Source organism: Nycticebus coucang, chromosome 2 (genome assembly GCF_027406575.1).
Source record: "Nycticebus coucang isolate mNycCou1 chromosome 2, mNycCou1.pri, whole genome shotgun sequence".
In the NCBI taxonomy this organism is placed as follows: Eukaryota; Metazoa; Chordata; class Mammalia; order Primates; family Lorisidae; genus Nycticebus; species Nycticebus coucang.
Window position 1 is genome coordinate 115381766 of NC_069781.1, and position 15679 is coordinate 115397444.

At 54.6% G+C, this 15679-nt stretch overlaps 1 protein-coding gene across 5 annotated transcripts in view; it reads right to left on the reverse strand.

Moving 5' to 3' along the window:
- Positions 1 to 3095: 3095 nt before the first annotated feature.
- The window catches only part of NFIC (nuclear factor I C), an 80387-nt gene continuing 67803 nt past the window's right edge, over positions 3096 to 15679 (reverse strand). For 2 of the 5 annotated variants that reach the window (XM_053580343.1, XM_053580329.1), the window contains exons 10-11: positions 13784 to 13869; positions 3096 to 9384 (exon numbers count right to left, since the gene is read on the reverse strand). In XM_053580343.1, the coding sequence (XP_053436318.1) occupies positions 9367 to 9384; positions 13784 to 13869 (104 nt within the window). In that variant the 3' untranslated portion in view covers positions 3096 to 9366. The remainder of the gene's footprint in view (positions 9385 to 13783; positions 13870 to 15679) is intronic. The other 3 variants (XM_053580364.1, XM_053580336.1, XM_053580359.1) reach the window with 2 other exon arrangements.

A 15679-nucleotide genomic window follows, 5' to 3' on the forward strand; every position in this document is an offset into this window, starting at 1 on the left:
CAGTGTATGGGGCCAGCACCCCACTCACCGAGCCACAGGCACCACCCTTAAATTTCAGATTAATATGAGGGTAATCCATAGTGTTTTGAGATTCAGGAAATCAGAGAGGTTTACAGGTCAAGAATGAGGGTTGGCTCATGTACTCAAGGGTGGCCTCCACCACTTCCTCCTTGTTCAAATCAAGGCAAATATATTGATCTGAGCTCTCTGAGTCTCAAGTGTCCTCTTCTGTAAAATGGGAACAAGGAGGACTCAGGACTTATTGGAAGTTTTGTGAGAATTGTAATACTTTGGAACACTGTTGGTCCTTATGAAATTAGATTGGTGTTGTTGTTGTTTTTAATCTGGGTTCTTCTTGTTTTGACAGCAATAAAGAGAAGGAAGAAGAGACCCCCAAAGGAGAAGGATAAAGATGGTAACTAGGGCCTGAAGCTGGAGGAGGGAGAGTGGCCTCCAAGCCTTGAAAGAATGGAGAGCTTCCTAGGTTAAGACTGCTTCCTCCAGGCAGCCCACCAGAGTTGCTCCAATGCCCCTTCCATGTCCTATAAGAAATGACCTGGTCCTGGGTTCAGCAAAATGACTTTATCTGGGGTTCAGGAAAAAGTGTTCCCGGATGAAGAGGACTCGGGACCCACCACCCTCTTATAAATCCCTTTCCCAAGCTTTGTCCCCACCCATAATTCTTGAGCTTGGGTGGCACCCTTGGGCAAGGAGTTCCCCACCCCAATGAGCCCTTCCCACCCCCTCCCACTGTGTGCTGAGTTTCAGGTTGTTATGGAAGCTACAACTCTCAGGGGCTGGGGTGTAGGCAAGGCTTCACAACATCATCCCCCTTTTCTGTCCTACATTTCCTGGAAGTGGCTCCATGAAGAAGGCAGAATCCCAACTTCCTTGCTGTGTATCCCCAGGCCAGTTCTTTAACCTCTCTGTGCCTCAGCGACCTGCCCTGTTAAAGGAGGGTCCTTCATAAACTGCCATGAGGATTAAGTGAAATAATTTGTACAACGGTCCTGAGCAATGGGACTGCAGAACCCAGAAGTATCTTATAAATGTCAGCTTTTGTTGAAATGGGAAACATTTCAACAAAATGGTTGAACGGTATAGAACAAGCCTCCACCTTCAGACTCGAAGGATCTTTAAGGTCAGAGGGTGTGTTTTTAGGCCACAGCTCGGGGAGCGCAGGAGTTTTCTTCCTCTCGTCTCCACAGTGGGAAGTCTGGGTGTTTCCTGGGGGCTGGGGGGCTGGGGATTGGAGGGAAAAGAGGAGGTCGGGCTTATCTGGACTCTTCCTCCCTTCCCGCAGGGGGCGGGACTTCGTTACTAGGGAGCAGGTCGACATTGTTTGCTAGGAGGTATTTTGGGTGGTAACAAGTGTGACCCCATTTTATGGAAGTGGTCAGGGAGGGCAATCAGCCTGCAGCGATGATGGCCTCCCACAGCCCACAATTGCACCATCCAGGGACCAATGGCTGAAGACCACTGAAGCTTTCCTTGCTATCCAACCATAGGCTGAGCCCCTACCTGGCTGAATCTCCACCCTGCCTGAACCTTCGACTCCCCACCCCAGCCGAGATCCAGTTCCCGGCTGAGACCCCTTACCCCAGCTGAGCCCCGACCCTACTGAGAGCGCCCCCACCCCAGTTGGGCCCTAACCCCCATCCCTGAGGTCCCAATCTCGGCTGAGACTTCCCCTCACCCCGGCTAAAATACTAAGTCCGGCTGAGACCTCCAGCCCGGCGGAATCCCCTTAACTCCAGCTCACCCCACCCCGAGACCTCAACTCCCGTTGAGCCTCCCGCAGTCCCAGCTGAGACTACCACCTCCACCCTAGCTGAGCCCTCGGCCCAGGCTGAATCCCCCACCTTGCTGAGCCCCCACCCCAGCTCAACCCCCACCCTGTAGAAGAGGTTCCCGCTGGAGCCCCTATTTCTTGCAGCGCAGGGCACACCGGCTGTAGAGATCGCGGAGGAGATGCGGGAGCAGCAAGCGGGCCCCTCCTTCGGGAACCTGGCTTTCCGGTTGGAGTCCCCAACATGCCCACCAGAGGGCGCCAGAACCCTGCTGCTTAGGGTAAAGGCGCCCACCCGAGTTGGGGTGGAGCTTGGAAAGGAGTTTCCCACCGCCGTGCCTGTCACCGGGCGGCGTCTTGGGGCTGAGTATCTGCGTGTCACTATAGACTCGCTGTGCCTGGGGCCCTCGCAATGCTTCTGGCTACCCTGCTCTATGCCTCAGTTTCCCCATCTATAAAAATGGATAGACTCCTTCCTGCCTTGTAGTCTTGTGGATGGGAGAGAAGGGCTCTGTCCCAGGGCTTGGTACTCAGCAGATGCTCAGGAAATCTTTGCTGAATGATTGGGAGTTTACCAGGTGGCATGAGAGAGAGAATGCATTTTGTGCATTTGTGGAGCATTGACTGTGTGCCAAGCTCTGTCCTTGTAGTAGTCAAAGGTGGAAGGTGGAATCCCCTGTGCCTGGCATGCAGCAGGTGCTCCACAGATGCCAGTGGAAATTACTGATGGAAGGTCCTGGGTAGCTCAGAGACTAGTGGGGAAGGAAGCCAGGCTGGGGAAAGCCTGGAAGTCTTCCTGGAGGAAGAGACAGCAACATGTAGAGGGGATGGCTGGAGCAAAGGCCCAGGGTGTAACATGGCCCATCCTACAAGGGAAGGTTGCAGCCACGGGGGGCATAGCTGGGTGGGTCTGGACCCAGAATCCACTGAAAGTCACTACAGCAGGTCTAAACCAGAATCTCTCCCACTGGGCCCTGCGAACACTGAAGCCAGATCATTCTGTGTGGGGCCATCCTGAGCACCACAAGAAGCTGAGCAGCATCTCTAGTCTCCCCCCACTCCATGTCAGGGGCACACCCCAACTTGACAAGAAATGCTCACCCCGGAAATGCTCAGTGTCCCCTAGGGAACATTTGATCTGAAGGTACCAGAACCCCTGCCTGTCCATCCAAGGGCCTTGGGGTCCCTGGTCCCCCTCCAGCCTCTACCTCTCACTTCACAACAGAACATGAAACGCAGAAAGGAGGACGGGAGACAGCCAGGAAGAGTCGAAGCATAGCTTGTTTAATTTTTATACATTTTTTTCTTGTCTTTTATTGAATCTTTTATGGAACCCCCCTTTTTTCATTTTTTTTTTTTTTTTTTTTTTGCATAGGGAAACAACAAAGAAAATAACAGCCAGAGTCACTTTCTGTAAATGGTACTTAGGCGCATCGGCGAAAACCAAAATGACTGTGTAATATACAAGGTTATGATCCGAGTATGATGTGGGGGGAAGCGGGGTCAGGGGTAGAGGGAGAAAGCCGCTAGGTCTGCCCAGATCATATCCTCTTGTCTCCTTTCCCATCCCAGCCTCAGGGAGGAGGAGGAGGGGGAACAGGAGCAGGAGGAGAGTGGTGGACCCAGGTGGAACCTTCTCCCCACTGGGTTCATAAGCATAGGTGTGTGTGTGTGTGTGTGTGTGAGATCCGGTGTGTGCGGCAAGCAGAAAGCAAGAAAGAGAGTAAACTATCCTGGTAATATCAGTAAAATACAAAATGGAAACAAACAAAAAAATCTCAAAAAAAGAAATCTCAGAGAGAAAAGGAAAGGAAGACCACCACCACCCCAAAACTTAAGGAGGGGGGGGAAGAAAGGAGGAAAAGGGGGAAAAATTCAGAGGAAAACATCTCTCTTCCTTGTCCCTGCTGCCCCTCCATACCATGCGCCCCATCCTGTCCCTTTCCTTTTCCTCTCCCCAAGTAGGGGTGCTGAGGGCAGGGTGGGTAAGAAGCTGGGGGCATGAACTGGGACCCCTAGACTTGAGGAAGCTTTGGATTTTGGGCGGTGCCTGGCTGTGACCCAAGATGAGAAGATGGGAGGTTGATGCATTTTGGGAGTGGGCTGTTTGCTGGGAAGGGGCTAGGGCAGCCTGTCTGCCCTTTGCAGAGTGTCCCCATACAGCCAGGAGGTGTTCATGGAAGGTTGAAGGTGAGGGTGGTAGCTTGGGGGTGTATGACATCCTTCCTCTTTGGAGCCCTTATTCCTGTTAGGTCCTCCCTCCACATTCCTGTCTCGTGTTTGAGTGAGGCCTGGGGGGTGCTGCCGGGGATGCAGAGAGGACCCCAAAGCCACACCAGTAGACATGTGAGGCACTGCGTGGGAAAAGTCTGTTTTGGTATCACTGGCAACAAGTCCTGCTGGTATTGCTTTGGATCTGCCTCCCACCTCACCGGGGTTGGGGGGCCAGGGGTGCTGGACCTGACCCCACACCCTCTGAAACGTCTAGGATGGATGGGATGGTGGTGGTGGTGTCAGTTTGGAGGTTAGACTCTCAGGAAGTGCCTGGAGGGGTGGAAAGGGAGAAAGATGGAAGGATGTGGAAGAAGCTGAATTTGAAGAAGGATCTTCCAACACCCTTCAAAAAAGAAGTAAAACTCAGGGTCTTGGAGAGAGAATCCAGGCCAACATAAAAAGTAGCCACTGTATATTCTGGATTATGAGGAAAAAAATTCAAAATTATATATTTATATATATATGTGTGTGTGTATAGTATAGCCCTACGCTGGAGGTCAAAGTACCATTGGAGAAGTCAGAGGCAGAGGGGGCCTGAGTGCTGTCTCTTCTGGAGGGCTGGACGGTTGCTCCTGGCCTCTGTCTTTTAAGGGACACTGTGGTGTGGGCAAGTCTGCCTGTCCTTGGGATGCTGGGGACAGACAGAAAGTTCCAGAGCAGGGAGGGAGATTGGTGGAGCTGAGGCTAGAACCGTTTGCTTCTTGGGGAGCTGCAGACAGAGGGGCCCACCCAACCCAGTCCCATGGGGTGTTCCTTTGGGATCTGATTGTCTAGCCCAGGGTGGGTTTCTGTGCTCCAGATCTGGGCAAGGGGGCCCCCAGAAATCTGGCCAAAAAGGGCTGGGTCTTTATGTCCTTCCAAGCCCCATCTCTACCTGGCTGGGCAAAAGGATGAGGCAATCTGTGCATATTTAGGAAGCCTCCCTATTCTTTCCCACAGCATGGGATGGACCTCAGGGTTAGGCTGGGAGGATGGGGGGCTTTGCATGGGTGTAGCTGGTGGGACCAAGCCTCTTATGGGGGGTAGAGGATGGGTGGGTAGGTGGGTGATGGGGGGGCTTTTGAAATGTCAGTTTCATAAATGTTAATAAAAAACCCAGAACCAACACCCTTAAGGATGACAGCATCCACTCTGTGAACCAGAACTACAGAGATGGACATGGATCCTGGATCCTGGTATTTCTACCTTATTCTGCCTGCAGTGAGGGGTCTACAAGAACTTTGTCCTATGGGAACTCTGCAGCATCTCTGAGAAAAAGCAGGAAAAACCAAACACCCCCAGGCAACATGCTGCCTGGCATGGACTTGCCTAGTGTACTCAGCAGAGGTCCTGGGTGAAATGAGAATGCAAGCTGGGGGGGGGGGGGCGGGAGGCACCTGGCCTTCCTTCTAGGGTGTTCTGGGCACCCCCTGGTGCCATGGGGTGCAGGGATGGGGTCACCTGCTCCAGGGAACACAGGTTCCCTCTGGAGGGAAAAAATGAGAACCAAGAATTGCCACATGAATACATTGGGCTCTCTAGTCAAGGGGCAGAGCTGAAGGCCAGTGTTCTGGCCGACTGAGGTGGTCTGGGATCTCTCTGTCCCATGGGGCTTGCTGAGGTGTCTTTTGGATGAAAACATGGCATGAGTGTAAGATCGTGGCTCTTGAAACAATCATAAATCCTGGGGGGCAATGGGTGAATGAATAGGGGTCATCTGCCTGGGGTCCTGACCATCTTCATGGGGCACAGGTGGGCACTGGAGGTGGTGTGGGGTGAGGGGACAGCCTAAGGCTGGAGAGTCCTGCCCCCTGTCCTCCCCGTCTGGCTACCCCACTAACCATCTGGCTATTGTCTTAGCTTTGGTCAAGTAAAAAGTAAAGGAAATTAGAATTAAAAACAAAAGAAAAGAAATAAGACAAAATAAAACCGAGGACAAGACAACAGCATAGTGTACCACCAGGACCAGGGCCTGTGACTTGACGTCCCCTGGCTGTCCCCACACCCCTCCCATGGTTGAGCTGGGTCCCTGGGTACAGACAGACAGATATTGCATATATCAGGTTTTTTTCTTTGTTTCCTACTGGATGCCCTTCCTATTCATGGCTGGAAGACAGAGAACAGGGAGTCAGTTAGGGGCATGGGAGGGGGCAGGAGGGAATGCCACCCCAGGCTGGTCCCCAAGACAGGGACAAAGTCCTTTGGCAAAAAAGGTAGGGGAGAGGAGATACTTCTGGGTTAGGAGTGGGACAGCAATTTGACCCTGAGCCAGGGGATGCCAGCCTGCATAGATGGCCAGGATCGGGGAGTCTGGCTGTGGCAGGGTGGCTACCCTATGGTGAAGGGACTGCCTGGGGTGGGGGGTGCATGGCATCTGGGGGCTGGCCTTGTGACCACCTGGCAAGGAGAAGCCCTCGCCTGCGACCTGGGTGCACCCCTGAGGTCTGTCCTTTGGGCAGGGGATTCTGAAATGACCCCTCTGGAGCCCAGGAGCAGGGCTGGGGGGTAGCAGAAGGTAAGCACCATAGAGCACCCCAAAATACATCAGGAGACGTGGAGTCAGAACCAAGGAAGGGCGGTGGGGGCAGACCATGGGGGCAATTGTTTTGTAGCTTGCTTTTTTAGTGTCATTTTTCCTTTAATTCTCATTTTCTTTTTTTTTTTTATTTTTACAAATAGAAATACATCCCTTTTCAATTTTCATTTTTTATTTCATGTCATTGTTTTGTCTCTTTTTTGTTTTGTTTTTAACTACACGAGCAGTACATGCAGCTATCTGTGTGCGCTGATATTGTTTAAAGGTAATACTTATTCTCGGAAGGCAAGGCACATCATGTGGTAGAAAATTTCGTGCAAATTAGGAAACATGGAATTTTTTTATATTTTTTGTACTTTTTTTTTTTTTTTTTTTTTTGGTTTTTGTTTTGTTTTGTTTTGTTTTCAAAGAGGAGGTGGGGTTTGGAGGGAAAGGGGGAGAAGGGAGGATAGAGCCAGGTATAATCTGCCATGCATGTGTCAGCTGCCGCGAGCTGACATCAGGAGCCAGGTCACAGAAGTCCTTGACTAAGCACCATGCAAAGTTAGGTAAAGAGTCGGTTCTCCTCGCGCCTATCGCAGCACGGCCCCTCTCCCACCCACCAATCCCCCCCACCCTGGCTGAGAAGCTTCTGGATACCCCTGACCACATGACCCTCCCGCCCTCCTGGAGAGCGGCCCTTGCTGTTGTCCCCAAGTGCACACCCTGTGGAGGGGCCCTGAGGACGGACGGATGAACCAAGGGATCAAGGCCAGAGGATAGGGGAACCTCTTTGGGCACAGGGTGGGGGTTGGTGGGGAAGGGTCTGTCTGGGGTCTTTCTCTTTAGGATCCAGTGGGTTTGCCAAGCCCCAGGGTAGAAGAGTCTAGTTTGGGAGAAAAGTCTGGTTTCCAGGGAGCTGGGATCAGGCTGGGAATGGGTGACACTGGGAGGCCCCGCCCTAGACAATGGCTTTGGCCTGGGTGGGGGGTAGGGAGCTGTGCTGGAGGATAGCAGACATTCCCTAGTGCCAGGCATGAAGGAGGTCAGTTGGGGCTGAGATGGATGGCCCAGGGAGGGGTCCCTATGTTTGGGCTTGGTGGCCCTAAAAACATCTAATACTCCTCCCAGGCCTCCCCCTCAAAATGGCAATCCCAGGGTAGAGTTGGGGGCAGGGGCGTGGAAGGGGCCAGGGAGCTGGCATCCCCAGCTTAGTGTTTTTGGAGCGGCTCAACGGAAAATGCTTAGCAGATGGGAGGCCCCTACATGGCTATAGGGGGCCCCAAGATGCCGGTGCTGACAACCTCCCCCAGCCAGAGCCTTCCTCGCCCAGGCTCTGAGCGGGCACCTCCCACCTGTCCACCCAGCCTTCTCTCTTCTCCTTCCAGGGGGCCTGGTGATGATATACCTCCCCGCTGTGTCCTGCTTTGATTCACTTGTTGGGGGAGGTGAAAGTGCAAACAGGTGGTCCCACTTCTTGCTGGGAGGAATGGGGGGGGGTGTCACTCCAGGATGTAAGGCACTGGCAGAGGGGGTGTGGGGGCACTCTGGCTTCCCCAGAACCCACCCCCGTGCCCCCCGCAGGGCGGGGTGCTTGGGGGATGCCCAGCTCTCTCTAGCTCTGAAGGGGACATGGCAATGAGGTGTTCACGATGGGAGGTGGCAGAGATGGGGTGGAGGGGGAGGGATGTCCGCGGCCCCCCACATCCCAGCTGGACAAGGAGGGGGCGGGTGTTGGAGATCAGGCACTTAAACCACTCGCTCTCACCTCCCACCTCCAGGGGCTACTTGGGGGGAGGCTCCTCCCATGCCAGACACTCTAGACTGGGGCAACCCCCCCCTCTCATGGGAGCACCCCCATTTCTCAGGTAGTTCTGGGTCTCCCAGCTCCCCCCATCCCCTTCCTTGGAAAGTGCATTTCTTACAGTGTGTGCAACGTGGATCCCTCCCCTGGGGGGTGCCAAGCTGGGCTGGGAGTGGGTGAGGGGGTGGCCTCCTATCCTGGGGGTATGGCTGGGGTCAATTGCATAGAGACTTCTCCTCCCAAACGGGGCAGGCGTGAGGGCTGAGAGACCAAGTCCCCAGCGAGAGAGAGCCAGTCCACTGAGCATTTTGCAGGGGCATGGAAGGGGGAGGCCAAACGGCAGGACCCTCTCGAGGGGCAGAAGGCGCCTGTCACACATCCATCTGTGCATCCGTCGTGCCACACACCCTCCTGTGCCCTCACCACCTGCCAACCTGCCACCAAGGTCTCTGCTGCCCATGGCCAGCCAGGGTCCTGGGTCTCTCCTGGTCTCCACCAGTGACTGATCCACAGGGGGGCTGGTCCATGTCCCAGCAGGGGGTGCCCAGGGAGAGGTGGTCTTTCTGGGTGTCCCACCCGTTGGGCCTGGGTGTGGATGCCAGGCTGTGCTCACCTGGTCTCTGGGCAGAGTTGCGCATCTGTCCTGGAGCAGCGGGTGGACAAGAGATGAATAACTTAGGAAGACGCCCCGTCGTGTGGTCTCCCATTGGGTGGCAGGGCCTGGCCCTCCAGTTCTGCGGCCTTGGCATCCCAAGAGAGCTGGAAACGTCTTTACCTTTTATCTTCTTGGTTGGGTGGGTTTGTGTTTTTTTTTCCTGTTTGTCTTTTTGTTTTCCTTTTCTTCCTTCGTGGTGTATGCATCTGTATGTTTTTTTTCTTTTTGCCAGGCTGAGAGTCGGCGGGGGTGTTCTCGCTCACTCTAATTTTCCACTGAAAATGTGGGGGCCGTGCAGGCCCCTGGGATTCTTGGGATGATGGAGACGGGGCGTGGGAAGAAGACCTGTGTTATCCCAGATACCAGGACTGGGTGGCCCAATGGGGTGAGGGGGGAGAGAAAGAGAAACAGAAAGAGAAATTGAGGTGTCTGGCTCTGCCACTGACCTTGCCTTTTCCCACACCCACCCACCTAACTCCTGCAACCCCATGACCTTAGTTTCCCCCTATCCCAGCTGTCATTACATATCTGCTAGGTGACCCTTGGCAAGTGATTCTGCCTCTGAAAAGGCTGCCAGATAAAATACAGGGTGCCCAGTGAAATCTGAATTCTAGGTAAATCACCCAGAATTTTTTTTTTTTTTTTTTGGAGATAGGGTTTTACTTTGTCACCCAAGCTAGAGTGCAGTAGTATTTACTTGGTTGGGCAGGTCTGGGTTTTTTTTCCCCTTACTCATGGGCTTAAGTGATCCTCCTACCTCAGCCTCCCAAGTAGCTGGGACTACAGGTGCCCACCATCACGCTCAGCTAATTTTTCTATTTTCTAGAGGTAGGGGTCTTACTCTTGCTCAGGCTGTTCTCAAACTCCTGGCTTCAATCAATCCTACCTCAGCCCCACCCCCATCCCAGTGTGCTAGGATTACAGGTGTGAGCCACCTGGCTGGCCTCTGGCCTCAGAATTTTTTTAGTATAAAAGTCTATCCCATCCAATGTTGGGGTTATACTTATATGGCATAAGTCTAGCCCATGAAAATCTGGGGATACACTTATACTCCTGTTGATCTAGAATTCAAATTTAACTCACTAGCCTGTATTTTTATTTGCTAAACTTGGCAACCTAACCTCTGAGCCATTTGCCTTGACTATAAAATGAGGGTGAGGGGAAGTTTTGGTGGGGAAGGAAGGTATGTTTCTGCTTGGTGTCCCCATACCCCAAGACATGGAGGCAAATGAGTGAGCTTTTATGGAGCACAACGCTCCCTGGGCACAGTGAACAGGATTGTTTACTTCTGTAAAGTATACTTTTTCCCACTTAATGTTCCCCCCACCAGAAACCCCATGGAGGGACTAGGTCTCTTCTTGCCACTGTGTTCTGCAGTAAAGAAAGTGGGGCTTAGAGAAGTTACATCACTTGCCCAAGGTTTCCAATGTGGGAAAGTGGCAGAGTGGGAACTCTAACTCAGGGCTCTTGGCTCTAGGTCACATTTCTGCTTCTGCTTGGGGCTAGCCTCTCAGGCCCTCTCAGCACTGTCTGGGCCCTGCTCTGTCACAGAAGCTTAAGGACAGCAAAAGGAGTTAAGCATGGATTTCAGTCCAGTCATCGGTGTTTTTCCCTTGCCTCCCATTTTACAGAAGGGGAAACTGAGGCTTGGTAAGGGGAGGTGTTCATGGGGCTGCACTGCAGGGACATGTGACTTAGGGATAGCTCCAGACTTAGTCTTAGCAGAGAAGTGGCTGTGCAGACCTCCATCCCAAAAATACAAACCCCAATTCTGGGGCATCTAGTCTGGGCTGTGGGTAGGGGAGGGGCACTCCACACAGGGCTGTCCTCTACCCCTGTAGGAAATCGATCAATTGAGCCCCCTCCAACCAGGCAGCCACTGGGTCATACCATCTCACTGGCGCCGCAGTGGTTCCCAGCCCCCTACCTCCAGCCAAGTTCAAGTTCATCTTGGCCATTACCTCATGTCTGGTTTCTGCTGGCAACCAGACAGACTCTGGGCGTGACCCTCCATCCTCCCCCGTGGTGGACTGCTCCCCTCAGCCCCTCTTGCCCCGCCCCCCCTCCAGCGTCTGCCTGGCTCTGGCCCCAGTAGTGGGGGGGTGGGGGAGCACCCTCTCACTTGTGTCAGGGAGACTGGGAGATCGGGAGATCAAGGCAGTGCTGCCTGCAGCTGCCAGAGTGGCTCTGGGCATGTGATTTATCTGGTGAATCATAGCGGGTGAGGCTGGGACCAAGTTCTCTCTGGGGGGACTGGAAAGGAAAGGTGTGAAGGGAAGGGTAGGATGCACAAGTGACTGACTAGGGGAGGATCAATTGAGAACGATGTGGGGACAGGATATTGACTGGGGGTGGGACTGCTGGATGGGGAGTCAGGAGATAGAGAAGCTCTTGCTCAACAGGGAGGAGGGGCAGAGGGAAGCAAACCACCAGGAACCAGGAAGGTGGGGGCAGAAGTGCTGACTGGCCATAATCCTCAGGGCTTGGAGTAGGGGCTGGGGTGGGGGTGCTGTGTCTCAGTGTTTCCTCCTCCCTCTCCCCATCTCTTCTTCAGTGTCTGGTCTCACTCTGGGGGCTGCCATTCCAGAGGCCTGTGGCCCAGCCTGGGCAGCACCAGCAGGGCCCTCCCTCAGATCTGCACACCCTGATGACATCCAGCCTGGGGACCTTGCCCCCTCCATGCTCCCTTGAGAGTCTCTTAGCAATATGTCACTTCCCTTTGGTACCCCAGAGAGTTGAAGTACCAGACCTGGCTGTGCCCCTCCCTCACTCTCACCCTTCCATGGCTCCCCACTCCCTGACTTGGTGGGGGGAGCCTGAGCTGTCAGTCTGCCAGCTTGCCATTGGGGCTATCCCACTGTCCCCACACACCTCTGCCTGTGCTGAGTCCCCTGCCTGAACACCCTGCTCCCTTCTCCACTGAGCCAGTCTTTGCCAACCAACTCTGCTGCCCACCTACCCCAGGCTCTGCCAGCCCTTATCCTACCCTGAGTTCTCAGAGGGGTCTGGCTGGCCAAGAAAGGGATGCCAAGAAGTGTTAGGACCCAAGGTGCTGCCATTGCCTGCCTTGGTTTCCCTCCTCTCTAGCTCTGTGGGGTGAGGTTGCAGGCTGGACTGGAATCCCCAGGCCCTGGTGGGAGGGTCAGGTCAGGAAGCTGGGAAAACTGAAGCTGGCATTTCCTCCAGGACTTTTTATTAGCTTTGGCTTCTGAAGCAATTAGGACATTCCCAGCCTCCTGCAGGGAAAGACATGGGGTGGGGGCAGGAAGGGAGGTGCCTGGCTCCATCAGCACTAGGGGAGAGAGGGTGGCCATGGGGGTCTCAAAGCCTAAAGAAAGGGCTGGCCCAGGACCCTCCCTGGTTTGCTGGGTGATGCCCCTCCCTGGTCTCCCAAGGCTGTGCCAGTGCAAGGCAGGATGCTTCATGTGTGATGTATATGGGGAGGTCTTGACCTTTTGTTGCCATTTCTGGATGAAGCCTGTCCTCCTATGCCCTTTGAAGGCTCTGGGGAAGAGTTGCCCAAGGCCAGAGGAACAGACTTAGGTTCAGGGTGGGTGAGGCAGCACTGGGCTGGAGCCCTAGTCTCCTGATCCCAGGATGCTGCCTCCAACATACAGGTCTTCCCTGAACCTAGGAGAAGCAGCTCAAGGCCTCCTGTGTCCTCTGGCTCGTTTTGTGGAATAGTAGGACCAGGGCCAAGTGGAGCTGGGAGGAAATGGAGGAGCTGCCCACAGGCCTGAGGCTCCTTGGGGGCCCAGCTGGTGCCTAGACAGGGAGGGATAGGGAACATCACATCTTCCTCCAACACTCTGGTCTTACCTGAGTCCCAGGAAGAACCAGGCCAACCATGTAGAGTCCTAGGAGGCTGAGGCATGGTAGAGCTTCCATGGGGACACAGATGTCCCCCCGAGCCCAGAACACAGCCCCAGGGGACACCTATTCTTTATGCTTCACATGGTTCTGGAGCCACTGGGTGGCCCCTAGCTGGTTCCTCCAGGTGGCTTGGGCCCCATCTCCAACATAACCCAGAGGCAGAGGCTCTGGAGTCCAGCCACCACCTACAGACACAGGCTATTAACATACTCCTGGCCCACACATGACATAATAAGAACTCCTGAACAGGTGGTGGGTATTGGGGACACTTCAGTAGGGCTGAGAAAGCTGGGTATAGGCCCTAGTTTAGATCCACAGGACTCTGCCTTCCACTGCAGTGAGCCTCAGACAATTCACGTCCCCTCTCTGAGCCTCCTCTGGTCCTTCCTTCCTGTGCAGGCTAATCTGCAGTAGCAGAGTGAGTACTGTCCCTGCCCCACCCTACTGGGTTGGGGCTCAGATGCTATCCTGAGAGGCCCCCTGCTGTGGGTGGCCACCCCCCCATCCTGCTGGCCCAGTGGCACAGAAGGGGATGAAGGCTGGTGAGGGGGTAGAGAGTTCCAGCTGACATGCTGTGTGATCCTAGGTAGATTCCCTTGCATCTCTGGGCCTCAGTTTCCCCATCTGTACAAATGGAATCCTGGCTTTAATAACTTGGCCTCTCAAGGGATATCTCCTGGGAGATGCCCTAAGGAAGTGGCAGGCGGGGCATGGGGCCGAACCACATGTCCTGGGAAAGGTGGGGGGAAATCCAGCCATGCCGGGTCCTCGGGCCTCAAGGAGAAGCCAGGCGGGGGCTCTAGGCCCAGGCAGCAGGCCTGCCTCTCCCTACGCCCCCCAGGCCGGCCCCTCTGCCCTGCCCTCCCACACCCCAGCCGGCCTCTTGGCCCCTACCTGTGCCTGATAAATGCCCGCAGGATCCCTTGGTCCTAATCCCACAAAGGAACGGTTTGCAGGGGACGTGTCGGGCGTAGAGTAGGCTGCGGGGAGGAGAGAGACCGAGAGCCCGTTAGCAAGGGGCACAAAGGAGCAGAGGCATCCCTGGGCTGGGCCCAGAGAGGATGACCACTGCCCAGTGGCACACAGCCAGGCCTATGTACCTAGCACCCAGGGCCTCTGAGCCTGCCACCCTCTCCCGGCTGAACCGGGCCCCCCAAAAGCCTGAGGTGCTTGGTTGGGGGGATAGGGATCCTGACTTGAGGGGAGCCAGGGTCACAGCTGAGCTCCCTGAGGTGGGAGTTGGGGGGGACAGAGGATGAAAGATTCATAATTCAAAAACCGCCTGTGAATTATTCAGGGTGTTCCACTGCCTGCTCCATCCTGCTGCTGCGGCCTGCATCCCGCACAGTATGCCATGAATTATTGAGGGCACTTTATTTATTAATTTTCCTCTTGGAGAGGGCATAGAATGGCCTGGGTATTTGCACACACATATATACAGAGCTTTTCATCTCACTAATTATGTTCTGCCAGGCGGTCAGGAGCCTCAAACAGGCTGGGACCCAAGGCTGGGAGGGAGGCAGTCACAGGCATGTCCCTACTGTTCTTGGCCAGCATGGAGGTAAGTGGGAAGCAGCGAGTTCTTGGGGGTTAATCAGGATGGATTTGCAGTTAAGAGCCCCAGTCCAGGGGAGGAGGAGGGAACCATGTTTATTCTGCGCCTATTATGTGTCTATTGCACACGAGGCACTGGGTATAAGCCCACTTCCCCTCAGTGGACCCTACCCAGGAAGCACTATTATTACTCCCATTTCATAGCTGAGCAAGTGAGGAGGTCAGCAAGAGCTGGCAGTGCTCTGTGCTGACTTTCTTCTGTACCTGGTGCCATGTGAAATGTCCTCCCACAGCCTCCCTGGCCCATGTCCCTGGCTTGCTTCCCACAGCCCTGCCACATGTGTGCTCGGGACCGACCCATTCGCAGCTGCTGAGAAAACTGAGGCTCAGAGAGGGGAGGATGTTTGTCTGAGGTTACACAGGACGTGAGCTGCAGAGGCATCTTTGGGGCTGACTACAGCATGGCCACTGGGGCTGGTGCTCAGGGGAAGCACCACTGACAGGAGAGGCCACTTAGCTCAGGCAGCGTGAAGGAGGGTGGATGGCATACCCAAGCCTGCATGGGCATTGCAGAAATTCTGGGGGCAGAGGCACCAGTGGACCTCAGGATGGGCATCCTGGGAGTTGCTTCCCAGACTGAAGCTGCCCCAAATTGGACAGTGGGTGAGGGGTCAGCAGTCTGTAACCTGGAACTACACATAGGGGCAGAAACATCTAGAAGGTGGGGCGCTGCCAATCTTCCTCCCTCCAGGATCAGGTGGGTAGGAAGGGATGGTCCTAGCCCCAGCCCAGGTCACCTGAAGGAACTTGGGGCCCAGTGTGGCTTGTTCTCCATCCCCAGAAGCTAGAACTCTGGAAATTTTTATGTGAAACATCCTGATTTCAAAACAATAACAACAAATTCTTATTTTCCACAAACAAAACACATCTGGGGGCTGGGACTGGCTGTCAGGCCACTAGTTGGAAATCTTAGTCTATTGCCAGGTGCTCAACATAGGGGGCTTTCAGAAGCCCACAGTGGTCACCTGGGGCCTCCAGGCCACTGAGCAAAGGGCGCAGACCCTGGCTTCTCACCCTGGACTGTGGCTCAGTGCTGCCATCCCCTGAGGCTGCCTTGATTCCATGCCAGCCTGACCACATGGTCCCCACGCTGTTCTCTGTAGACCCACCAAAGTCACCAGGACCTGCCTGGCCAGGCCTGACCTCTGAGCCCAGAAATCGGGCTGGGAAGGGTAA